We start from the raw sequence: 27,461 nt of genomic DNA on the forward strand, positions 1-27,461 counted from the left end.
AAGAAAGGAAATGTGGTATTACTTTCATTCCTCTAACTCTTTCGATAGCTACATGCTTGACTCTAACAACATTATTTTAACCAAGTTCTTTCTCCCTTCAACCTCATGACTCCTAAAGTCAGCAGGTGTGTGTACTGAGAAATTGCCAGTGGAGAACATTCCAAGGATTTTAGGGTGGAACCTTCTGCATCCCTCAGCACTGGCTTGACTTTGATCTCATGAGGCCAGGCACTTCAACAAGAGCAAGTGTTGCCAATATCCACCACTCTTGAAAATCTCCCCACCATTTTTTTCCTTTCTTTTTATTCAGGAAAGTCTCTTTGATCAGTCTCACATTGCTCTTTTGCTGCGCTTGCTAATGATTTCTTTTATTTTTGCTAAAGTTCAGCATCATTATTTTTGTTTGGAAATGACCTTTTTCCTTTTCACCTTAAAAATTGATGTTAACTTTTTCACAGTTCACCTTCTACATATCAGAACAATTATTATTTGGACTCTCTACTCAGCCAGCACCTACACAAGGAAGAATGAAGATGATTCAACACCTTTCACTTCTAGGAGTTTTTTAAAAAAATAAACCATAACGAATATACAGGATTAATTTGAGATAAGAAAAAAAAGTCTGCACAACTTATCTTTCAAACTAAATGAAACCAAAGAGATGACTTCAGCAGTATACAAAAGAATGCGCGCTCCAGGAGGAATTCACAGAATCACAGACTCACAGAATGGCTTAGGTTGGAAGGGACTTTAAAGATCATCTAATTCCAACCCCCTGCTGTGGCCAGGGCTCCAAGGACCAAGGACCCATCCAACTTGGCCTTGAATGCTTCCAGTGATGAGTGTCACAGTGTTATCTAGATCAATCTATGTCCGTGACAGGGGGGGCAGTAGGCCCATGGGCCCCCAGCCCCCAACAAATGGGAAGGGAAAAAGGAAAAGGGGTAGGGAGATGGGAGCTGGGCTCAAGGAAACAGACAGAGAAGCGGCAATGATCTAAGGAGAACTTATTTTACTAAATACAATCTAATTGAAATTGAGGCTAATAAATCAAGTAAAATAAAAGAGAAAGAGAGAGAGAGTTTTCTGAAGACCAAGAAGCCTACTTTGAAATTGAAGGCACCCTGGCTTGGAAGCACACCCACACTCGCTGCTGGGCAGTGAGAGAGAGAGAGCCAGCGTCACTTCTGTGACATGCTTCCCTCTCCGACTGTGAGGTCCTCTGGGACAGGTAGTTCTTCTCTGTGCTCCACATGATGTTATGATGTGGAAGACCAATAGCAAAAATTACAAAACCATGACAATGAGGTACCCTCAGCTTCTCTGGGCAGCTGTGCCAGTGCCTCACTGCCTTCTAAGTAAAAATTTCTTCCTAACACCTGACTGTAATTTCCCTTCTTTTAGCTTAAACGAATTCTCCCTCCTTGCCGTATCACTATCACACCATATAAAAAATAGGTCCCCCTTCTGTTTATATGCTCTCTTCAAGTACTGGGAGGTCACAATGAGGTCTCCCTGGAGCCTTCTCCAAGCTAACCAAGCCCAGTTCCCTCAGCCTTTCTTCATAGGAGTGGTGCTCCAGCTCTTCGATCATCTTTGAGGCCTCCTCTGGACACATTCCATCACCTCTAGGTCCCTCCTGTACTGGGAGCCCTAGGTTTGGACACACTACTCCAGATGAGGTGTCACAAGGGCAGAGTAGAGGGAGATAATCCTGTCCCTTGCTTTACTGGGCACACCTCTTTTGATGCAGCCCAGGAATTGGCATAAGCAAACTTTTTTTCTCTTTTTTTTTTTTTTTTTTTCTTTCTGGGATGCTATAGTTAAAACAGAGATAAGCACAAAGTCTGTTAGGCCATATTAGGAAACTCTAGGAAACTTCCAGCTGTGTTTTCTGAGGTAGGTGAGACAATAAACACAGAGCTTTGAGTAGTCACTTTGGTACAGATCTCTGATGTGAAGTGCCAGATGGGACTTTGCGCGCAGAGAGATACTGCTGTGATTTTGTTGTGTATGTGCTGTTTCTGTCTTTTCCTAACAATCAATTTCTGTTATTTTTAAGTACAAAAGTCCACTAGTACTAGACAACCTGTAAGAGGAAGAAGGACACTGTGAAAAGCTGTTGTGTTGCCAGCTGGCTTATGCTCTCAGCAGAGGCACCCAGGCCTACAATGCCTTTATAAACTAAAAACAGTTTGAAACTAACTGATTAAAGCTTTGCTGAGTGAACTTCAGAGATGTTTTGAACATTTACTGTATTTCATAAGCATTTCTCTCAAGCCAAAACTAGATCTCTGGTACAAAGCTTAGAAAAGACATTGCCACAATTTAACTACCCATGGAGAACTGAAAATGAAACCTGAATGCTAGGTTGTCTCTGGAGGAAGCATAGACTCTTCACTCTTCTAGCATCTTTTTTATTCTCTCCTTACAGAAAAGTCTCCTTGCAGAGAGTTCAGCTCTTTTTCAAAGTAATGGCACCAGCTTTAGGGCCCCATCCCTGTCCTGCAACTCTGCTGCCCAGGAAGCTCTCTCCCTTCCTCCCACCCCTCCTTTGACAGCAGTATTCTTTAAATACAACTCTGATCTTCTCTAGAGATTACAAAAATGTTTATTAGGCTGGTTTGCTGCTATTTCTGAATTTTGAACCTGAACACAAGTTTATCTCACCCAGAATCTTACTGCAAACAAAGGATAAGCAAAGAGGCATATTTAGCACTGAGGGATGTAGTTAGTGAGCATGAAGGGGATGGGCTGATGGCCGGACTAGATGACCTAAGAGACCTTCTTCAACGTTAATGAGTCTGTGATTCTATGATTCTGTGAAAAGGCCATGACCCAGAAAGCAATCTGCTCCTTAAACAGGCTGTTGCTAATTGCAGTGGCACTGAGGTGATTCTGCATGACTGCTATGTAGTGCTTTTGTTAATACTAAAGATTACATATGTGCTAAAAATGATTAAAAAAAAGTAAAAGAAAAATTACAGTAGTAATAAAATTCACTGAAATGCTTGGATCTCTTTTAGTGTAGAAGGGACTTATCCTAAGGGTACTTTAAAACAAATCTCTTTCCCCTCTTCAGTCCAGTGAACCCTGCTCAGGACCATACATTTTTGTGGGAATACAAGAAAAGCTGTTCAGAGCAGCAGCTGTGGAGCAAGATAAACACATTTTTACCTTCAAAAGTGACGTTTCGGAATTCATTGATGAAGCTGAGAGGTAACACAGGGCTCTGGGAGAAGATAAATTTCTTCAGAATATGTCCAAACAGCAAGACTGCATTATAATAGCCAATAACAAAGTCATCTTCCAGCTAGAAGAGGAGGGGGGGGAAAAAAGGCAATTTGAGAGTTTGTATTTCTGCTTTAAAGCTACAGTAACTTTAGTAATCTGGATAGGCAAAATTTCCAGCATGGAAGACCAGCATCTGAATGCTGAGTGATTACACGGACAATGCTATATTGATGTTTTCTCTTGGAAGCGTAAAGTTGTAAACGATATGTTTTTGATGTACTAAGAAGGAAAAGTAGGGAAGAAAACTTATAAGAGGCCTGTGTAAGGCACTGGCATGCTGATTCTGGAGCAAACAATTCAAGAAATCCTACATTGTGGGTTCTAAGCAGGTGTGCTCAGTGGGATGCTAAGCTCTTGGCTTTGAATTAGACTCTCAGTGCAGATCATCTGGTGTATTGCCAACAAGTCTGAGCTTCCAGATGGCCACAGCTCAGGGGCAAGAAGCTGTGCCAAAATTCCCAGCTGCCTGCCACAGAGCTGGCACCCAAAAAAAGGTTGAACCCAGGCTGAGGGATCTGGAAACTCAGTAAAGCCAGCCAAAAGCTGGAGAGCTGGAGCTGAAAGCCAAAAATCCTGGGAGGAACTCTCTTGTAAGAGTCTGGTTCCAGGGCAGACTGCAGGAGTATCAGTATCGGTGAGCAGATACAGCATTCGCATAGCTTCAGCTTTCCAGGAAATTTAAAAAGACATGCATGCATTTCCTACAGGGAAAAGGATAAAGGAAAAAAGAAAAAAAGAAATGCCTGGTTTTGGAAAATTAGAAAAACTGGAACATCTCTGGTCAGAAGCAGCAATGGTTGTGATTGCCACCACTTACACATATCTGCACACTGCACACATCTTTCCATGCTTGCGTCCCTATTACATCTATAGATCTTCCTTCTTTGATGTTTTGAAGCTACACTGAAAACGTAAGATTGTCAGTCAACCAGGAGTGGAGTCTGAAAGCCTCGATCTATGAGTTCCCCCCAGTCCCATGGACATGATGCTTGTGGAACAAAAGAAAAGGTTGAGTTGCACTTCACAAAGAAGGAAGGATTGTGGATGTTTGCCTTACGACACTGCATTTTTACATCATTGCAGCAGAACGAAATGTCATCCTGCATTAATGTAAGAAAACACTGACATAAAGGCACAACAGGGGATGATTATCACTCTGTTTTTCAGTTTTCATTTCCTAGTGTAGGAGCGTGTGCGAGCTGAATGTGATGACCAGATATAAAACAGCACGGTTACCAGACTGGTGTCAGCAGTCCTTGTGCTGAAGTTGTTATTAGCTGGTGGCAGAGTCAAGACAAGTACGTTCTGCATGTAACGGGCTGAGGTAGCATTCCTGAAGTATGTGCTCCTGCAAAGCAAAGTAAAAAACCTCATGAAGAGTCATGAACATGGGCAGCAGTAACACAGCATTCTCCCCTCCCCAGTGGAGCTGTTACTTAACAAGTTAAAACTCTTTTTATATTAATAAAAATTCATCACAGACAAAACCCTTTGTGCTGTTCATTCTCTCATGCCAACTTTTGTGCTTAACTTTATCAAAAGGTAATATAAAGAAATCTGGCAATCTGAAACATAATGCTATTATTAACAGAACTGATTTCTGTCCTATTTTCTCTTCTTCAAAGGAGGAATTTATATTTATTAAGATAGAGTATCTCTCCAGAATACGTAGTAATGGAATCTGTCGTTTTTTCTTTTGCACTCTTTTACACGTTTCTCTAATTCTGATATTTCTTACTAGAATTGATAACAGCAGGAGTTGCCCTGAAAACATTTAATAGGAGGGCATAAACAATCAGAGAGGTCAGGGAGCATCCTACTGATGTATTTTATTAATTCAGTGATCTGGGAAAATCAAAGGAAACTGTGTGAACTGGAAAACATGCTAAGACAAACAGGAACATTAGTAGCTTTCAGGCATCTTTGGTTTCATCATCCTGAAAGGCCATCTGGAAGAGCTTCCCAGACTTGCAAGCACACATCGATCCATGTACCGCAGAGGAATTTAGCAATTGCTATGGCTAGACTGATTAAAAACACATTTTGTAGGAACCTTCTCTTATTAGACATTTCTGATCATCCATTTAAGGGCTTGTTTGTTTGTTTGTTCAGTAAGTACAGTATTAAGGTCTTTTGGAGACCACAACAGATGAGATCCCAACTCCACAGCCTTGTTCCTGCCTTTCATTGAACCTTACAACTTTTACATCACACTTTTAACCCCCGATAATTTCAAATTGCTTTTCATTCAGGCTTGAACTGAACTAACCAGATGGAAAGGAAACTTCATTAGACTCCACCCGACTGGATAATTCTACAGCATCCCCCTTCCCCTGAGGGAGGCTTAAACACTGAGTGTGTCCTGGATGCAACAGGACTCAGAGCTGAAGAAAATATAAACCCATCGATGTCTGAGGGCCGTGACACTTGTAGAAGCTTTGACCTTGCATTCTCCTATAGCTTAAGTTTAGATCTAACGTAGTATCTGCATTTTGTTTCTGTTTTAAGATCACAATTCTTTGAGATCAGAAAGATGTGCAGCAGATTTAAGGAGGGCAGGGTATAAGATGGTCCGAGACAGCTGGGTGTACCAGAAAGACAAATATTTCAGCAGAGGAGTCCTGGGCATAGTTTTGGTCTAGATCAACTAGCTTTCTTCCAGACCATGACTTACCAGGGTGACAGGAACCAATCTCAAGAGGCAGTTTGGGCGTGATTTAGCCGTATGGCTGTGGGTTGTGCTTTGTCACTTCAGCTTGGGGCCAGAGATCAGCTCTTGGTCCAGTTATTTATTAATTCAAATCTCATGAGGCCACAACTGATAAAGCTTGTCAATGCCTGTCCTCGACTACAAGGATTTTGTAATTAGTAATAGGAAGATGAAATCGAACAACAGAATACTTAGGCTAAGTACTAAGGAATATATCTGAAAAGTTAGATTTCTGCAGCTATAAAGATGTTGTTCCTTGGAATATACAACTGCACCTCCCTTTTAAGTCATCTAATAATGAGTAAATGGATCCTAGAATAATAGACTGTAAGCCATACTTCCACAGCTGCTTCAGTTAGATAGAGTGTATATGAAAACTTTACAGTCCTCACGTGAAGAGCTCATGAGCAACTTTGGACTTACTGCCCTGAGGAGTCCACAGGACAAAGTTAACCATCTCTGCTCTGATCACTGCCTTAGAAAAATCTTTCATGGACTAAATGGGATGTTGTAGAAGATGTGCCATGATTCATACACAAAACAAATTATATAAAGAGCAAGACAAGAGGAAAGAAACAATAGAAACCATTTTGTGATAAAGCATTTCTTCAACAAAACAGTTCTACACTGACTATCGCCATTATCTCTACCTTTCAGCAAAGTGCAGAGAAAATAGGAAAAGCAAAGGTGATACTTTACTTGAAGAGATCTATCAGGATGATAACAATGTCCTTATCCACTGTCTCCGTCCCTAGGTCTTGGCTGATGTCAGCTGGAGTGCCACACATGATGATCACTATAGATTGGGCAAAAACGGAGGTGAGAAGTACAGATAAGGAAAGAACATTTGCTTGTTCCCTGGTGCCTGAGTGGCAGGCAGCGTAGCAGTGCTGGACTAAGGCACATTACCTGTGTTACGCTGGGACTGCCTGCACAGGATATCTGAGGGATGGGAATATCTGAGGTAAAGTCAGCTTGTAGAAAGTGCCTCAATGCCTATTCTATTTTGTGTTTGACTGCACCAGAGCACCACCATTATGTCACTCAAGTAAGCAGCAGCAGTTCTGATGGCTGTAGTTCCAGGCTACAGAATATAAAAGTTTATAAGTCATATGGAGTTCAGGTAATAGTTTAAGTGGTTTACTTATCACTCTTGTGCTCCCTTGGCCTGCTGATGCCAGGTGCTTAGTCTTTGCAGAAAATGAGGTATTACTCATCTATTTTTCAGGTTTAGGTAGATCACTTCCAGAAGAAGTGCCCTTTGATGGCACAAGTGAAGACCATTTACGTATCAGAGCTGCAAACACGGGAATGGTAGAGAAATAAGCATTCGTGTAATATCTAAGGCCTAGATTAGGAGAAGTTGTGATTCCCATATTTCTGAATCTTTCACAAAACAGAGTATGTAGGAGGGTAACGTTATATCTAGATGGGAGAATTCATCCCTGAGGATATTCCCCCATATTTTATGGGGATAGGGAGAGGAATCTGAGAGGTTTGTGCCCCCTTCTATTTGCATCCATGTGAAATGATGTCTATGCTTCACTGTGCAAAGACCACTCCTAAAATGTAGCTAAGAGAATAGTCTGATTTCCATGAAAAAGTAACTTACCTGCAGAGAAAAACGTGCCCTCAGCCCCTCCTTACCATTGCTTTTCCGTTGGGGATTTTTCACAAGTTTTCTAAACTGATCTTGTGTTCTCACTGTGTCCTTAAACTTCAGTTTTTCAGAGAATTGTGTGACTCCAGCATCTAATGCATTCATGTACCTGGCAGAAGGGAGGGAGCACAGATAGAGTCAAAAAATGGCTAACTCCTCACATGTGCATTGTGCAGTTTCTCCTAAATAAATCAAAACACTGGACAGACAGTCTACAGAACATGAGTGTCTGAAAGACAGAGTGCAGCATTTTTTTTTTCTGCACCAGTAATAGAGAAAATCAATATAGAGCACAAAAGAATGACTGTTGAAAAGTCATCCAGGCATATTTGAGGCTGGTCATACAAAGCATGGGCTTAGAGAATACAATAATGCAATAAGACATTAACAGTTAAGAAAAAAATAAGGATTGTGGGGAACTCAGAGAAAGTGAGACTAATGGGAAATGGTTCTAGGAAGCTCTGCTGTAGAAGGCCGCATTTGTAATCTTGGAAGGTGTATCTGAAGATTCAAAGGAGTAAATGAGAGTTGCAGAGAGATCTCCGATAAAAAAGATACACGTACCCTGAGAGGAAAAAGAAGGGAAGGAAGGAGCAAAAAGAGTCAGACTGAGTCACTTAAAACTTGAAGGTGAAAAATGAGAATGGTAAGAAACAACCAAGCGAGTAAAAGCCAGATTAAAGATTAAACAAAAGCAGCCAACTCCTAAATCTTCTTTCCTCAATGTATTGAAAAGAGACGTTCTGATTGAAGTAAAGTTAATGCAGAGGAAAAAAGAAAAGGATTTTCTTTGCTTTCAAAATTTTGACTTAGCAACACTGTCCTATAATCTACAAAATATTTTTGCTCCATCTCCATCAAGAATTGAGTTGTTAATCATTAACTTACAAGTCCCTATGCATAGTTGGAGACATAGCTTGCTATGTTATCTGAATTAGGATGAATAATGACAATCAAGTGGGAAGAAACAAAATTAATCTTAAATTTTTTGTTAATTCAGCATTAAAGAAAAGGAGCTTTAACATTTCAGAAGTTATAAAGAAGGTCTGAAGGCAACAGAATTGTAAATTTTGCTTAAAATTCTGTAACATCCTCAGGATAGGAACTGGAAATATAAATAATAGCTATCTTCTTTGACCTGAGAGCAGCCTTTCAGTATCTAAAAAGGGCTGAGGGTATGAGCATCAGTATATGAAAGCATCTACTTGACTGAAAAGGCATTTATGGAGACTATGATGGAGGATACTCTCATGTCATGATATTTACATCAAGAATGGAGTAAACAGGTGTTTGCAGCAGGAACAACTTTTGTGCTATGCTGTCCATAGGAAGAGAAAAGGTTTGAAAATACTTAAACGTAGACAGAGTGTAGTATTGCAAAGTACAGCTGAGGGGTGTAATTCTTCTTTTCCTTCTCTCTCTCTTTAGTAGCAGTAAGGCATCTCCCAACATGCAGGACATATAGGGCAGCCTATAGGAACCGTGCCTGAGGATGGAGATGGAGCTCTTAAGGTCAACAACTGAGACAAAAGTGAATCTGGATCTTACCAGAGGCATTGCTCCGAGTTTTCATTCTTCTTGTAAATGTAGACAGATTCCCAAGTGCTAGTTTTGAATGGCTGCTGAATTTCATTCCAAAAATAATAGAAGAAGTCATTCACTTTCCTAGCTGGGGTCAGAAGACGGGTTAGATTTTCTTTGTAGTCACAGGACAGTCCAAAACTCCCTACAGAGATCAGAGGCAGGCTCAGTATTGTGTCAACTCTGAGGGGAGAGACAAGAAGACATGTCTGAATGGATTGTTGTAGCACCAAGTCCGCTGCTACATCATTTCTATCCCAGCTCCCTCTCCTTGCATCCTGCGTTAGTTTAACCTGAAACAGAAGGTTCCTAAAGGACACAAGCAAATTTCAAGGTATTGGCACTGCAGAGACAGTTTTTGAATGGGTCTGGATGTCTTCCACTGGCTCCAATTCCCTGTGCAGCACAGACATTCCTCATCCAGTCTCTGGGTACCAAGCACCATTTCTGCCCAAGGACTATGTTGGGACTCCAGGGGCTCTCATACCCATCCAGTTCTGCTGCTGGGTCATCATCAAGGACAAGATTCTGTTGTCTGTCTCAGGAACTGGTTTGTAAGCAGTGTTTGTTTTCAACAACCTACCCAACAGCTAGGAGACAATGGCATCTATATGGCATATTCTAGGGGCCAGACTGGAAAAACAAATTACAAAAAGTGGGCATAGAAGTTAATTTAAGGAAAACTCCCCCTTTATTGTGTCATCCTACTGACGTAATAAACTGCATCCTTCTAACAGATTTTCAGCTTTTTTTTTTTTAGCCAATTTATATGTGGCAAGTTAATCTTTGGTGACTGCAGTCACACCCGTAGACTGGTCACAAAATGTATTTACAAACTGAGCTGCATGCTCAATATTAAGAAGCCCAACAGTCTTGACATCTTTGTGACGTCAGTTTTGGATGAACAAAGGGATCTGGTCTCTTCTCTGATTTGCAATGAATGGTGGATGATTTTCTGCCCACCTATATAATTTTGAATGTGGTATGTATTCTATCTGTTAATTGCAGTCATGCTGGAGGGTGAGGGTTTTGTTGCCATCAAAATCACTTACACCTACAAGTCAAAAGAAAAGTCTTTCAGTTTCACTATATTTTAGGAGCTGAGCAGCAACAAAAGTCAGAGAGACCAAGTAATGATAACCTCTGCTAGCAGCAGATTTGTAAAGCAATGATACTTTTTGTCCAGAGACTTAAAAGTAGGATAAAAGTATTTCCCTAGATGCTGCAGATTATCAGACTAGACCAAAAGTATTTTCATTTGTTTATTGGGAAGTCTATTTTGTTTGCATGATTGTTTTTTTTTATGACAGGGCATTATGCCTGAAAAGAAAACCTGCTCATCATCACCGCTAGCATTATGATTTCCCAGGTTAAGTGCCACTTCACAAACTACAGGTTTTAAAGCTGTCACAGCAGAGACAGACCTAGATGATGTAATGTCAAGGAGAGTGTTTCATAATAAAATGGACCTTCTTCTCTTTGACTTAAGGTGTTGTAGAGTGAATCACTTGTTCTGATTTGCAAATCTGTACTGTGGGCAAATCCAGCTGCCTGATAGTATTTTCTGCATAAACTTCCACCACTTATACTATTTACCGTATGCTGTTGTAACTGTACCAGAGTCTGAGAAAAAGACTTTGGCATCATTCTGGGCAGCTTAATATCCAGCAGACAGAAAAACAAAGGAAGTTAGGAGTCACAATGAATAAAATGGGGGCACGCTGAACAATATTTTATCATGGTCTTTTACATAAGAATTTATTAACTTTATTCTTCTATAAATCAATCACATTCTTTCACTGGAAATATTGGACTAAATTCTGGTCATCCCATTTGAAGAAAAGTATAGAGCTGATAAAGCTTGAAGTAAAAGTACCCTAATCTTATCTGTATGTCTTTGTGAAACCACAAGGATACCAAGGTTTAAAGCAGGAAGAATGATTCACATGGGTAACGGTATTGATTTGTACTCACAACTGATGTGTGTTTGTTTTTTTTAATCAGTTGTACTAAAGCTATGCAGATTAAGCTCATGTTTTCATGATATCTGAGAATGAACATATTAATGTATAATGCAATACAGAATTACACAGATTCATGTGTAATACTATAGTAGAGAGACTGAGTCTTCAGAAATGTTTTCACAGGCAGAAGATTTAGGATGAAATTGGCTGTTCCCTATCTAAACACTCCTTACTGAAGATAATTGAGGGTTTTTGTCTTCTCATGCCACATTGAATTCAGGCTCTTCTCCATAACTGAAAGCCCACTCAGAAGGACCCTAATTTCTGCAGTTCTTCAATGTCCAGTGCCTCAAGCTATCATCCCCCTTTCACTCTGTGGTTGTTGATAAGTCATGTCTTCTGAGCCCAATATCAATCCACCACCAGCAATTAGAAACACTTAGCTAATAGTAATGAGACTGCATCATGGAGGGGATTTTCTTTTCCCTTCCAAACGTAAGTGGCTATTCACAACAACCTTACTGCCCTGACTGTTGACATCAAAGTGCCTGATGTATCCCAAAACCCAGTGTCTCTGCTGGTTTGATTTGCTCAAAACAACTTTGTTCAACACTTGATCTCTTTAACAACACAATATTGCATGGAGAGGGTGGTACTTACGAGACCATTTGGTAGGTAGCATAAGTGCAAGCAGGCCCTATGACAGCACAGCCAAGAGTGCCATTGTCCTGCAAGAGATCAGACGGGGTCTGTCATGGGGGCAGTGTGGTGGCACAGGGAGAAGGATGAGAAATTGAAGAGAATTTTAAGATTTGAAAAGGAGTCCCAGAATTCACTCAGCAAAAGCAAGGACAGAATACGAAAGGAGACATAGAAAGGTTAAAAGAACAAACCTAGAGTGAAGGAGGGAGGAGTCATAGGGAGCTATGAAAAGGCAGAGTACAGAATAGTACCTGTAAGAGTATAACCTTAACAGAGAGAGAGAGAGAGAGAGAGAGAGCAGAGCAACTGCATGCATGAAAGTACAGACCAAAGCAGTTTTGTGTGCTGTGAAGGACTTCTTAACTTAGAGATTACAGCATGCAGCCCTACATTGTTAGAGAATTCACAGTTAATTGATAAAGCCTCACTGTGAGGTAGCAGTGATTGGACATGACAATGTCCGCTGGAACACAGCTTCTTGAATCTCTTGCAAGGCACCAGTTCTAACTGAAACTTTTCCCAACATTTAGAGATTTACACCTTTCCTTCCACACAACATATCTCATTTCCAGTGAGAAGCAAGCACACAGTTCATCTTTGCCCTCTGGGCACAGTCACATGTTATGCTTTGTTATCAGTGCCAGGCCCTCTGCCTGCATGTTTCCAGCTCACACTGCTCCCTCCTTTGTGCTGGCATATTTATTTCTGTAAGCCGATGGATCAGGGAACTGAACCAGCTGGAAACGGGCATTCTTTATTCCACGTGGGCTGTTGGAGCATTTGGGTAGTTTGTTGCTGTTGTTGCAGTTTGTTGGGTTTTGTTGTTGTTGATGATCTGTTTTTCTTATTATTTGATTCGTTTGGCTATGTGGCCCCACAAAGAGCTGCGCAGATATGACAGAAGGGATAACCTGAAGATGCAAAAAGTAGCTCGAAGCAGGTGTCTGCTTCAGCTGGCACTGCTACCAAACAACAGCCTCTAGTAAGCATTAATAAGGTCTGTACGTTTGACTGCTTGTCTTCAGAAAACCTATGGGAGTGTCTTTGACAACTTCACCTACCTCTCAAGTTAGTTTGGAATTGAACAACAGGTTCAAAAATTAATACAGAAAGACAGACATAGAATCACACATGCATGCATACTTACATGCAAGTGCACAAACATATATGAAAGAAAGTCTTTCTCAGGAAATGAACATAGAGAAACCAGATACTCACAAAAATTTGCTTGATGAGCTCTACACCTTCACAGGTGCTGGTGCGACAGCCTTGTGAAACATATAGTGATGATCTGAAGTGGTGGAAGGAGGCATTGACTGTAACCTTTACTCCTGCAATGCAACGTAAAAGTGAACAGCCTCAAGAGCTGGAGATAATCACTAATACACCATATCCCTCTTCTTCCAACACATGTGAGTTGTTTTGTGCAAAGATGTCTACTGTCCTGTTCTACCAGGAAACCCACCTACCTGAATCCCACCATTTAGGATGAGATGAAGAATTTGCATTGGTGTTGATTGCTGGGTTTGAGTACTTTCAGTACAAAGTATTTTTAGTGTTGGTCTTTGTTAGAGACACCACTTTTCAACAAAATTCAACAAAAACTCTTTAACTAGAGGGCAGAATGTGAGTCATTTCTTTGGAACTTTTGTCCCAGGGTACTACAGACAGTGCCAATGAGAGTGGCAGACTCTTCATATTTTTAGACATAATGCGATCAACAGATGGAGTCAAGAGGAAAATCATTCTCACAGATTAGTAGCTAATGTGGCCATGAGAGGCCAGATTTCCCATCATAATCAATTATGAAGTTGGATGAATAAGTTCTAAGTTTTCAAGCAAGGGCATCTCGGTTTCTTCATTAGATGGATCACTGGTCTGAACTGATCCAGTTTAGCAATTTCCACGTTCTCAGTCCCAACTAAAAAGCAGAAAGACTCTTACCAGTTACTATGAAAGCAAATCTAGCTCTTCCTATCTCCAGAACACTTCTTTTCTCACAGATAGAAACTATTATTTCTGTAAGATCTATGCAAGTTGAACAGAGAACCAAAGAGCCTGTCTGAGAAGCAGTTTGATGAAGGTCAGATGAGTAGAAAGCTATGGCAAAAAGTGAGAGGAAACCGCAGTGGGAGAGGGATCACCAACACCAATTGCCTTACCTTCTGTCTCTAATTCATTTTGTATTGTTGACAAGGCTTTCTCCACAGCTGATGTCAAATTTTCAGAAGATGATGGGAAGTCTGAGTCAGGCATGAGCATTACATTGATCACGTAATTGTTGTTGCTACACCTGTTTGAACCAACTTGCTGCAATAGCTGCAGAGAGAGGAATAAAAGCCAAAGGGCCAGACCTAACATCCGTTGATTCATTATTGTTCAATTTAGATCCATTGTGTGTTCTTTCTTTTCCTTTCCTCTTCAAGTCTTCCTCCTTCTTCAAGATACCCTATGTAGACTTTATTTCTGGCAAGTGCAAAAAAGATTTCTGCGCTGTAGATTCAAGGACAGGCTGTACAGTCCTTCTCAGGCACTTCCCCGTCCCCTTTCCTTCCTTCACTTCTGCCCATCCCTCGGGTGTCCTAGGTGGCACTTTGGTTTGTGAAAAACTAACAACAGCAAAACTCAGGAAAGGAGAGAGGCTAAAGGTTGATGTGAATGTTTGCTCATGGAAAGGCTGCAGCTGTAAAACTGAAGCATTACCTGAAACCTTACCTGATAAGGGCACTAACATTTCATCACGGTAATGAGCTGAGAGAACTAAGGGGAGGGAACAAATGGACTGTAAAAAAGACTCTTTAAAATGGAAATAAAATAAAAGGTACATTAAAACCCAAAGGAAAACAGTTGACTACTTCATGTTTGCATTGCCCAGCATCTCTAGTTATGTTGCTATACCATCTTTGCTGGCTGGGCTCATAAATCAAGGATATGTTTTCTCCTGTGATAAGCTATCAATTTCATTCCTATAGCTTTTACCATCAGAGCAGTTTTATTGCTGGCAGAAATGTCTGCTTTGCAGTCCTCCAGAATGAAGCCTTCATTTCCATTTATAGAGTAGACTCAGCACAAAGCTTGCCCATTAGTACTCACAGAGCATTGCACACCAGTGTGCCCAGGCAGCACAGGCCCACCTGAGACCTGTGGGACCAAAATCCATATTGTAAATGGCATCACTAAAAGGCACCCACTAGAGAACACTGGGGCAATTTTCACTAGTGTATCTCTTAGGATTTTCTAAGCATTCATACTGAGAATGGTACATAGAATGAAGGTGCGGCAAAAAAATAAATACTACAAGCCTTACGGATGGGGCTGTGCATGGAAGAGAAGCTCAAGATAAAAGGAATCAACAGGCAAATTTAAATAAAGTACCAACTTGGTACAAGTCACAAGGTGAGAATCTGGGCTCTTTGTTCACACCTACAGCAGTTCCTGCTTTTCCAGAATCTGAGGCTGTCAGATAATCTATCAGTTTACTTGTCTACTTCTATTACTTTCCTGATAATTTTAACACCCCCAAAAAAAGAAGAAAAAAAAAAAAAGAAAAAAAAAAAAAAAGAAAAGAAAAAAAGGAAAATAACCACCATTGCTCTTGACACAAAACACAAACAACAGAGCTGCAACTCCATGGTTTCTTTCCAAGCCTGATTTTAAAAGATGATGAATACACTTCAGATGTATTTCCACTGACTTTCTACACAGCCCTTTTTTTAACAGCAAATCACTATTGCATTATTTCTTATAACAACAGAGGAAACCACAAAACATCATTTAAGAGCCGACCTTGAACACCTCAGCCCTTCTAACCTAGCATCTCTAATACAGTAATTCTACATCATTATTCACATAAAGATCTGGACTATATGTGAATTGAGCCACATACTGAGAACAGAACATAGCTTTTCATGTTGAGACCATCTGCTCACCACTGGCTCATTTTATAGGTATTTACCAAGTGCCTGAAGCTTAACTCACATAAATCAATAGAAGTTTTGTCATTAACTTCAGCAGAACAAGATCACTGCATTTTTTATACCCTTCTTCATCTATCTGAGAGAAGCAGCTAACTCATGTAGTTAATGCAAGTAGAACTGAGTATTTGTATTGCTGGTCTCCCAGTAAGTATGTAATAGCAATGAGGTTTCCCTACCGGTGTATCTAGGCATGTATTTATTCAGTTTTCATAGCAGCTTTAAAATGTTCTTTAAAACAAAAGGTAAAATCAGCTATAACCTTAGAACCTTTTTACACTTTCTCTTGCTCCTTGCCTTCACGGTGCCATAGGGATTCCCAGTCAGAAGAAGTTAAATGAACTGTTTCTCAGTTTTTTAACTGCCCAGTGTGTGTGCATAATCTTTCAGTGTCAAGTCCAACCATGTGAGGATGCCTTCATTTTCAGGTGGTGTGGAGTAGAAGGGATTGCTGCAGGAGAGTGCAGCTGGGGTGAGGCACACGTTCCTCATCACACAGCTAGACATCACACTTTCCCCTATTACATGATCCCAAAGTACTTGGTAGACTGATCGATAGCACCTGGCTCAGGGGTTAAAAAAGACAAAGAGAAGGCGCGGCACTGTGCTGTAAACGTGAGAGTTTCTGATACTGTAGATCATGAGAGTGGACAGAAAACAAATAGACAACTGAGTCTTATATGTAAAGCACGAAGTTTGATGGACCTGCCACAAATAAAGCAAAACTTACTGTTCTTTGGTGTTAGTTGCTGCCTGTGCCTGAGGGATCTTTAGTCCCAGGGAATAAGAGGGAAAGATAACTTCTCCTGACACCCCCCAGGTTAATCCAGAAAACGTATACTAAAAACTTCATTAAAGCACATCTTCTGGAGCTACTTATTCTCTCTTAGAAGATTCCAGGTTTAATCAGTTTCTAAGGAATAAAGTACTAAGTAACTGCATCTGACTTCCCTGACAAATTATCCCATTATTCTGTGGCATGTAGGCATCAACTACTATTATTATCTTGTCAGAAAGGTGAAAAACACTCTGGCATTAAATATGTTTACTTTGTGCAAGTACCTGTACAATAAGTCATTTGTTATGTGTGCATCAGTTTGAGCACCTCATCTTTGTAATCCTAACATTATTAACAGGTGATGGAGGTCTCCTCTTGAATCACTGAATGCAAACCCTGAAGCTTATCACATACTCTGTCTTCAGAAGCATAAGGACAATTAACATACAGTAGCAAGGTCCTGTATTTATTTGTCTGAATAAAAAAATGCTACTCAGCCTCTCACCACCAACAACAGCATCCACGCACATATTGCATAATTACAAAACATCATAACAGACCTGAGTGGGTGTTAGATTAGAAATACCAGCTCAAATTAACTCTACAAAGAACTGTATCATGGAACTTAGTGAAAAGTGATTTTTAGTTCCCAATTCTATGGAGCTTTATTTGGTCCAACCTCTGTTCCATTGGATAATAAACAACTAGATTTTAACAGTGTATTTGAATCAGATAATCAGCACCAACTTCCTGAATGAAATCTATTCTCTGTCTTCTGAATGCTCAAAGATACTCAGAGGAACAGAAAATGGAAGAGCAAAAATATCCACAAAGCTGTTCCTTGAGCTCCCTCAACCTTTGTAAGATCGTTCTCTAGTCCTTTTTCAGTGGTTGAGGTGATAGTCTTTTCATTGTTTAAATAGCGTCTATTCTGTACAAACTACAAGAGTTCTGAACTGCAATGGCAATTCAGCCAGGGTACCTCCAAGTCCCTTTCTCTAGTGAGTTCATACAGTGAAAGTGCAATTTTATGTGGAATGTGTGACTCTGATACCTTTGCCAGATTTATTTTTTGGAGCTTTTCAATGGTGTGTAAGCTAATTTAATTTTTGCTTGATTATAAATCATTATTTCCACTTGATGACTCAGAGAGGAGAAAATAAAAGATATGGAATGGAAATGATAGAAAACTCAAAGGAAGCAAAAAGCTACGTGAAAGTATCGGCTGCCAATAGGCAAACTATTACTGCAGAAGCTGGCACCAATAGCCCTAGCAAGACCGAAGACAGATTATCAACTCATCTTCCTATTTTTTTCTCACCCCAAAGACAACCAACATAGCATTTTTCAGCCAACTATTTTGTGAAGAAACATGCATTGTGGTACAACTGTGTCCTTTCACAGAGCGAAACATTTTGACAGTGTCCTTTAAAATCAATTTTTTAAAAACTTTGCTGCAATTATTAATAAACTTAGTCACTTAATTATGATTGTTACGATCATTTGCTTCCCACTATTACCAGTCTAAACTATTTTGATTGTCTGCACCTTTAGCAGCTTTTATCCTCTCTTTAAAATAATTCAGAAGATCGTGTTGAAGAAAATAGAAATGTTGCTTTTTTTTTTTTTTTCTCTTCCAGTTTTGATAAAGGTCCAAATAAGAAACAGTGATCAGAGACTAAAAAGAAAACAAAACAAGCTATCTCCTGATAAACAGCAAATATGTGGGTCACGTGTTGCGTTATCCTGATAGATCAGCATGATCCTGAGCTGGAACAAACCCTGATAAAGTAGAAGTCCTCTTTATATTGCTATTTCCATGGTTTATCACAAGCTTATCACTCTGTCCTTGGAGTTCATAGCTGCTGCTATAGAGTGGAATTACTCTCCAGCTGCAAAGCACCGTTGTTCTTGTCAGAAAGTAACAAACTAGTAAGGGGAAATCTACAGACAAGGATAACAACAGTTGTAACTGGTATTACAGGACTTTGGGTGGTGGCTCCGTTTTCCTACTGCTTGTTGCCACATACCAGAAGATGAAGCTAAATGTGTGATGGATCATAAACATGTAGCTCAATGAAGAAAGGTTCTTCCTTTTAACCCTTTCCCACTTCATACAGTTTGAAATGATTATTATTCAGCCACCTGACTTGTATACTAGTTAAACAAATAGAAAGAAGTCTTCCCTCTCAACTTTTGGTTTTATACTCTTTCTCTAAAGGACTGACCATCTCCTTATGGTGAGTACAAGGTCCAGCTGAATCAGACTTTTGTAGCTTCAAATCTGAATTACTCCAATCAATAGCAAGGGAGAAGAGAAATTAGATCATGTGCAGAGATACAGCTGCAACTGGTGTTAACTCAAACAACCTCTGTTTTGGTATTCAAGGCACTCCTGCCAGAGGAAAATGTTCTGTGATATGAGCTAATATATGACATCAAACACAGAGAAAATATGTCTTTATTTAAGAGTAGAAAACAAAGGATCTCTGCTGACTCAATCAAAGACTAAACCCCGTCAGATAAAGACAAGCTGAGGGAATTTCCCACTCCCCATAAAAGAATTAGCAGGTGCTCCTTGTGAAAAGTTCAACTTGACAGTGGACCTGAGCCTATGATAGTAAAAAAAAACAACATTGGTAGATGATGCCTGAAATGCTATTCAGTATTTACTGCAGTTGTGGGTGTAGTAAGTTAATAAGGTGAATGGTTGTTTTCTTTTAAGTTAAATATAAATATATATATATAGTCTAAAAAACTGTTTCAGAGAGGCTTCAGGCTCCTAACCTGTAGTCAGGGTGCTGGTCAGGGATTACAGTGTCTTTGATATAGGATATAAGATCTCATCAGCTAACCCTAGCATAACGGAGGGTGATGAGTGACACAGAGATGATAGCTTGGTGAGGAAAGCAAGTAAAAGAACATCAATGCAGCTAAAGGCAGCTCTTGGCATCAGGGCTTCTGCCTGGGACTATTTTACCTTGCTAGCTGAAGCCTCAAAAATGCAGCAATGAGATGGAGATTTAAAATCTACAGTTCAAGCGAGTCAAGCAATTTTCTAACATCCTCATATTCACTGCAGCAGAGTAGGCAGACAAATGAAACCACAGAGCTGACCCTCAATGGAGAACTAACTTTGTTTCCAGAGTGACAGGACATAGTTTAATGTAAGAGTTAGACACTGTTTCAGACTCAGTAGGATACGGCTCTGTCAAGTGATAAACGGGAGCTATCTGTAAAGTCCAAACATCTGTCCTGTTTTACCTTGCAAAGGTAAGAGGTTCATGTAATAATTTGTGTCTTGGACACGTACTTCAGTCTCCTCAAGTTCTTTTTTTATTAAATGTTAACCACGTCTACACTGTGTGATGGGATGCAGTCATGAGATTTATATAGTGCATGCCTACAAATCTATTTGGCAGTAGAATACTGTGCAGATATTTCATCCTAAGTCCTGGACCAGAACAACTGCATTCTCTGGTCCATAGCAATTGCAGTGATATGGCTTTCTGACAGGTAAGTTTATGTGGGTCCAGCTAAGCATGCATTGCATTTCCAGCTCAGACTGCCTTGTGGGGGCAGTTTGGATTTGCACAATTTGCTGGTTGTCTTGCCTCCCATCCCTGAATTTCACATACATAAACTTCCAAAATTGCTGATGCTGAAATCCAATACAAGAGCAGTTTGAAGTTACATTTACTAACTTGGCTGAATCTTAATGATATGCTGGAAGTTTCAGGAAGTTTCTGAAGGTGCAGTTCCCACAGAGCCATACAATCACCAGCAGACACCTGTATAGAAATTACACATTTTTGCTTCATTGTTCAGGGTCTTCGTTTCACAAGACTATGATTTGCTGCCTTGAGGTGGACGACAGTGGCTTGTCAAGAGTATTAAATGCATGCACGATCTGTCACCTCTCTGCAGACTGGTCTTTGCTATCAACTTAGATCTTTCACCTTCTCTCATCATGGACTGTCTACACAGGGCAGATTAAAGCTCAGATGTTGCTGACTCCATTAAAAAAAAAAAAAAGCAAATATTCTTCAAGATCTTTGCTTTATGGGAATCATTTCCCATTTACTCATCTCAAGTGATTGCCTTTGTAGCTTTAGCAGAGGAATATTTTCTTTCTTTCACTTCTGCAAATCACTTCTTCTGAGAGGCTGTCAGATGCACTTTCAGTGGTACAAGAGGCAGAACGTTGTGACAGATCATTATTGAAAAATCATGATTTTAGCTGGACATTGTGGAAACTGAGGCGTGTGATTGTTGCTAGTGAAAAGATCACTTTACAACCTATTGCTTTGTTTATATGATGACTTTTTCCCATTTCTTGATTTTCTTTTCTGTCCATTCTAGCTTTCCCTTTCCTTCCCCTTCTTTCCCTAAACCACATTTTCTACTCTCTGAATTTCTTTTATTTAAAATCATTACAGTCTTATCTTGGTGTTTAGTCACAGGTGTATGACTTCCCTTTTGCTGCTGTCAGTATAGGCCAATTCCCTCTCAGCAATTCTGTGTGGGAATAAACATGATCATTAATCATCCTACAGCTCACAGTCTCCAAGATAATGTCACTAGCTAATAGAATGGTGATGGTAAGAACGGCAGCAGTTTTCCAGCATTATTAATAGTGCAGCTGAACTTCTCAACTTAGCTTTGAAATTATGAAATGTCATTTTGGCATTTTGAGTGAAGAAAAGATCATAACATCTCTGCCCACTTTGATCTGCATCTTCCCAGTAATATCTACACCAGACTTTCTAGAAAGACTTAGGTCAGTTTGGTGCTGGTGAGAATACAGGATTAAATTCCTTCAGTCCTCCTCCACAATTTGGCACACATTAGATTTAAGCAGAGACTTCTACTACTTTGGACAGGTTTTAGACCAGTCCTATTTGAAGAGAGCCCACACCACGTCTCACAATGCTAAATTCTAGCATTTCGCTCCCTACTTCTGTTGCTCACACATTATGTACAGACAGCATGTCGAGAAGCTAGGAGATAACTTGATTTTTATGCGTTCAACCCATAGCCTACCTGGTGAGATGTGCAGTTCAAGCCAGGAATCCTTCTGACGTCAAAGTCTGTTACTTTGATTGACAGCTGGTTATGATTAGACTGGAAAATCAACAGTGATTGGGCTATCATCTTTCTGTATACACCTCCTTGTGTAAGTCATCAAGGCTGGACAGGAAATCACAACCAGAATCACCAGCCCATTCTTTAGTACTGTGTAGACCTCACATATGAGGGAATGATCTGACAGAGTCACAGCTTCACCTGCTGAGAGCACTCCAGAAAAACTCTGAGTCATGTAGAAGCAGCTAAGAAGGATCTGTGCTATTAAATATAACCTACAGTTCTGCTTTATGTGTAAACGTCTCCACTTTTCTAACTGAAAACCAAACCATTATGTTCTCTTCTCACTAGTGACAAGTGACAGGACAAGGGGAAATGGCCTTAAGTTGCGCCAGGGCAAGTTCAGGTTGGATATTAGGAAGAATTTCTTTACCGAAAGGGTGGTTAGGTACTGGAATAGGCTCCCCAGGGAGGTGGTTGAATCGCCATCCCTGGATGTGTTTAAGAGCCGTTTGGATGTGGTACTCAGGGATATGATTTAGCAGAGGTTTTTTAGAGATGGGGTACTGGTTAGGCTGCGGTTGGACTTGATGATCTTCAAGGTCTTTTCCAACCTGAGTAATTCTATGATTCTATGATTCTATGTTCAGTTAGAAAAAAAATTTACCTTCTAATGTTGCAGGTAAGTTGAAGTTCAGCTGGAGCTAACCCATATGGAACACGCTATTTTTTGAGGCAACATAAGTAAACAAGACACATGTATAGGCTAAGAACTGCCTCAGCTAAAGCACAGATAAGGTCAGAAGGTATCATAGTATCATAGTATTGTGCGAGTTGGAAGGGACCTTAGAGATCATCGAGTCCAACTCCCGGGATTCGAGCCCTCTGTGTAGCAGAGCAGCACTTCTACCCCCTGCTCCACAGGGGGGATTCGAACCCGGGCCCACTGGTGTTGCAGACGGGAATTCTACCGCTGCACCACCGGGGCACACAATCTCATCCCATCTCATTTTGCATCTCATATAAAATTCCTCCCACAGTGACATTTCTGCTTCTTCTGCTTCTTTAATCAGTTTTCTTTGGCATTTGTAAGCTAAAAAGCCCTTAAAACCTTAAATCTTACTTTTTCCTAGCTCTCTGTGAGGAGTCAGAATATTCCATGGCAGTACTGAAAAGTGCTGTGAGGTATTTACAAAAGTTATTATCTTCTTTTAGTTAGAAATGAAGCATTTCTCAGGCATCGTTTCAGATCTGAGAGGAAGAAGGAATCCTACAGTATCCCCATCCATCTAGATGGTTTTCATGATTTCATAGGGTTTTGATAAGGGGGCTCTTACAGCTGCTAAGCTTTCTGGCCTGCAGAACAGTGTTATTCTATTAGATAATAGAAAATCCTACACGACTGATAAGAGAACAGACACGTGTCTTATATTAGTTCATATATAAAAACCAAACGACATTAAAAAAAAAGACTTAAAATCCAATCTCTGAAAAGGCAAATAGTTTTGTAGCTACTCATAGAAAAAGAATTTTTTCCTAACAAATGTAACAGCTTACTTAATTTAAAAAATAAAAATAAAAGAAAACTGGTAAAGGACGCCAACTCACTGGCACACACTCCTCATCAGTTTGATTGACTAACTTGAAATTAATCGCTTGCAGATAAATCCTCTGTGAGAGAATAGATCGCTTCCCTTTCTTGATGGCCTATTGTATGAAAGCACATTTATAAGCAAGGCGCACTGTCACAGTTCTGTTGTGCTCCCAAGGTTCCTGGTGGCAGTGTTACCTCCCAGGGACACCTGCAAACATTCTGTGCTGTTCCAGGGCCAAGCTGGCTTGAAGTGACCAGGAGAATGTGAACATGGGTTCCATCCTCTGAGGAAGTGAGCAGTTTATTCTTTATTGCTGAACAATGTTACAAACAGCTCTATTTATTTGTAGCAAAGCAAACAAACAGCAACAAAAGCCCTTTCTCTATCTGATGGAATGCAACACGTTTTTTATTCTCAAGGAAGCAGAAATGCCAAGAGTACAGACGCTTCATTAAATCTCCCCATGGACAGGTGTTTTCAGGGTAGCTGTCAACATTAGTGCAATGTATTGCTTCTCTTTACTGGAATTGCTAGTGGTGCAATTCAGACAGCATAAAAATTAATGCTTTGGAAATTCTGTTGCAGGGAGTTCCTCTCTAAGTAGAAGGGATCTGCTCTGTTTGCAGCAAAGTGCAATGCCAGAGATGCTACAAGAAACAAGGTCACAACTGTACTTGAAAATTACCCAGGATTTCCGAAAGGGATCAGCTATTGTATGCTGTTAAAATGCACACAATGTGCTTATCTAACATTTAATATCATACTCTCCATGTTTGTATTTAGGGTAATGGAGATGGAGTGGCTATGTTTACCAGGAAACTACAAACACCTACATGGTATCAGCTGCTGACTATGTAGCATCCTAACAGCAGTACACTGCAAGCAGCAATCCAGCAAAGAGTGATTACTGATTGGAGGACATAAACAGTCCTTCTGGATGAGTCCAAAGCTCCCTCTACGCTGGTGTCCCACCTTGGGACCTCCTGCTCAGTGCTCAGTGTCTCCCTGACTGGTGAAGTTGATCAGGTGGGAGGATTTTAGTGATGGAACAGTCTTTTTTTCTGATTCTTTCATCCTTTCCTATCTACACAGGTCTCTTTGAAAGTAAGGCCTTCTATTTATTTGCATGGAAACTACAACGGATATAAAGAGCACAATGACACTATTTGATAGAGGAAATTCTCAGCTCAACGTAGTCACTGCCTCAGAATCACAGATTCTTAAAGCTGGATAAGAACTCATCATCCAGTTCAACCATCAACCCATCCCCACCATGCCCACTAAACCACACCCATATGGCTCTGGAACATCTCTAGGGACAGTGATTCTACCACCTCCCTGGGAAATGCATCATCACTCTTTCTGACAACAAATTTTTCCTAATATCCAACCTGAACCTCCCCTGGTGCAACTTTAAGTCATTACCTCTTGTCCTATTGATAGTCACCTGGGAGAACAGGCCAACCCCACCTTGTTACAACTTGCTGCATCTGCTAGTGTAAATGCACCGTTAGCAATGCATTTTCACCAGAGATGAACACACCATTGCTTCATACGCACTTCCATGTCAGACATCACTTTGTCAGTCTGCACCTCTACTGTCCTTCATCGCATGGCAATAAAATGTAATGGAATATTGGTGGGAAGGTTCAGCCTCTACTGCCATACCGTGATCATTCACCTCTGATGTTGCGGGTCAACACAATAAAATAGGAAGCATTACTTTTGGATAAGCCCTCATACAAGCACCACAGAGAAGCAGGCATCAGCCTCTTGCACCACCACTGGGGGAAGGCTGGTATAAGGTTTTGTGATGAAACTGAACATCAGAACGAAACCGAAGAAGCACAGAGGACCCAATGAACAACACAGTAACCCCACCACCTCATCTCAGCTCCTCCCAGACTGCCATAGTGATTTGCGGAATCAAACTCTATAATCCAGAGATGGGTTATAAAGTAGGTATGTTTATTGCAGCGCTGGGTGCAAGGGGGATAGCTCCTCCAAACTTGCACACCAACTGGTAAAACCGTGATACAGATATAGGTACACCTCATGCATAGTCAATGATGTCCCGTAATTCTGATACATATTCTTTATCATGCAGACCCCCTCTTGTTATCGCCCATCTTGTCAGGGAGATGCAACTCCTCTTTTGATATTTACAACCCCTAATCCCCTCCTCACCAGATGTTTCAGGGAGTTTCACTCCTTATCTGCTCTCCCAGACCCACTGTCTCCATTCCTTGTTATTCTACCTAACTAAATCATTTTCTGTAAACTCCATTCCTTGTTATTCTACCTAACTAAATCATTTTCTGAAAACTACCTTTAACTATCCCCCTTCTAGCCCCCCTTTATTCTGAATTCCAGCAGAGCATCTGTTTTCTGCTTCCCTGTTCATTCCCCCCTTTTCTTTAATCTAGCAGGATTACTCTCCTGCTAGATCATTCCTTTCCTGTGTGTGGCATCTAGATTCACTTATAATTTCTATGTTCTTGTTGATTGTCATCCACCAAAACAGTGACTGAAATCCCGCAGCATTTTGATTTCTTGCCTTAAATCTATCAGGGACACCTCTAGGTACCTGACTGAATCTATATACATTTCTTTTTCAAATGCCAGGGTGAATGGTATAACTAATTGAAGAAGTGCCCAGGTGCCTCCCCAGTTAGATGGTTAAGTTGGACCATAAAATCTTTCCCCCACAGTACCACCAGAGATCTGCCCTGGAGATTTCCAATCTTGTATAATTTCCTGCTGAGTCCTCCGTAACATTCAAGACCTCATTGCATAAGGAAGTTTCCCATAGGCCTGGTAGCCTTCACACCCTGCCGTGAGAGGCAAGCTGTGTGGTTACCTACTGCTGTAGAGATTGCAGGAGGGAACTTGACACCTGTATCAGGCATTGGCGGAATGAGAGAGAGAGATCTGCAGTCTCTGTTTCCCAGGCAGTTTTCTCTTGGTACAGGGCAATCATGCATTGCATTCTCTTGGGGTCCTTGGTCCACCCCAGCAGAAAGGGCACCACCTGAGCTGTGGGCCGTTCTGATGCACAAGCATAGCAATTGCTACGGTTGAGACTCTGGACAGTACACTTAATCCATTCTACCCAGGCATTAATGTCCCCATATCTTGTTTCGATTTCCAGTGTTTGCCTAAGATCTTTTATCTCCTGAACTGTCCTAACTGCAGGGTTTTTAGGAAGATTTTCTACCCCTTTTTAAGCTCTTCAGTATCCTGGACATTCTGGGTATTTAGTTAGGAGTGTATATGTCCAGCCTCAATAGGCAGTTGTCCACCATACATCATTCCATACACTACAAGAGTCCCTTATTCACATCAAAACTATCAGTTGGTCCCTCCCCTGCATTATTGTCAAATTTTACATTTTCCAGATAATTATCAGGATAACGAATGGGTACAGCAGTAAAAAAAACTCCTTGTTACAACATGGAAAACTTTTGTGAGCATTAGTTCTATATAGGTTATAATACTCTCCCACTTACATATACAATTTATTCACCTATTTGAGGAGAAGTTAAAGGTTAGCTAAAATGATAATAAAAATTAAAAAAACTTTTCATTATTTCCTTCTAATTCTTATCTTTTAAAGGTTTTTCTGTGGCAACAGTTCCCACGCCTCAGGGCTAGTGGATGCCTTTAACAGTGTGTAGTGAGTCCATCCTTTCTTGGTTGTCCTCACAGCTATTTCAGTCATTAGAAGTACTTGGAATGGTCCTTCCCAGTCAGGCTGCAGCTTTGTCTCCTTCCCCATCTGGATCAGGATCCAGTCCCCAGCTTGAAATGGATGAAGTCCTTGGATCCTGGTCAATAGCAGGTACCGCATAAACTGCCTTACAGTCTCCTTGTTTCACAAAACTGCAGCTGTCAGTAAACCAGGAACTTCTACATCTTCTAGGGGTTTGTCCTTTAGGTCTGACTGACCGTCTGAAATGTGCAGCTTCTGTTGTTTCAAAGTAGTCAGGAGATACTGGTTCTCCAGGTGTTCGCGAAGGAAAGATACTGGGTTGACAATATTAGTTACAATTATTTCTACAACATTCTGCTCTATCAGGATGGGCCTGGTATTTCAGGAATCTTTGGGGTGAGAGCCA

General features: G+C 40.6%; 1 protein-coding gene across 1 annotated transcript in view; it reads right to left on the reverse strand.

Annotated features, from left to right (window-relative positions):
- GUCY2C (guanylate cyclase 2C) overlaps positions 1 to 14,284 on the reverse strand; it is a 42,853-nt gene extending 28,569 nt beyond the window's left edge. Inside the window, exons 1-8 of the mRNA XM_072349832.1 lie at positions 14,074 to 14,284; positions 13,130 to 13,242; positions 11,870 to 11,937; positions 9,213 to 9,428; positions 7,652 to 7,773; positions 6,704 to 6,800; positions 4,531 to 4,642; positions 3,178 to 3,313 (exon numbers count right to left, since the gene is read on the reverse strand). Coding sequence (XP_072205933.1) covers positions 3,178 to 3,313; positions 4,531 to 4,642; positions 6,704 to 6,800; positions 7,652 to 7,773; positions 9,213 to 9,428; positions 11,870 to 11,937; positions 13,130 to 13,242; positions 14,074 to 14,284 — 1,075 coding nt within the window. The remainder of the gene's footprint in view (positions 1 to 3,177; positions 3,314 to 4,530; positions 4,643 to 6,703; positions 6,801 to 7,651; positions 7,774 to 9,212; positions 9,429 to 11,869; positions 11,938 to 13,129; positions 13,243 to 14,073) is intronic.
- Between the last annotated feature and the right edge of the window lie 13,177 nt (positions 14,285 to 27,461).

This window comes from Excalfactoria chinensis, chromosome 1, assembly GCF_039878825.1.
Source record: "Excalfactoria chinensis isolate bCotChi1 chromosome 1, bCotChi1.hap2, whole genome shotgun sequence".
Classification (NCBI taxonomy): Eukaryota; Metazoa; Chordata; class Aves; order Galliformes; family Phasianidae; genus Excalfactoria; species Excalfactoria chinensis.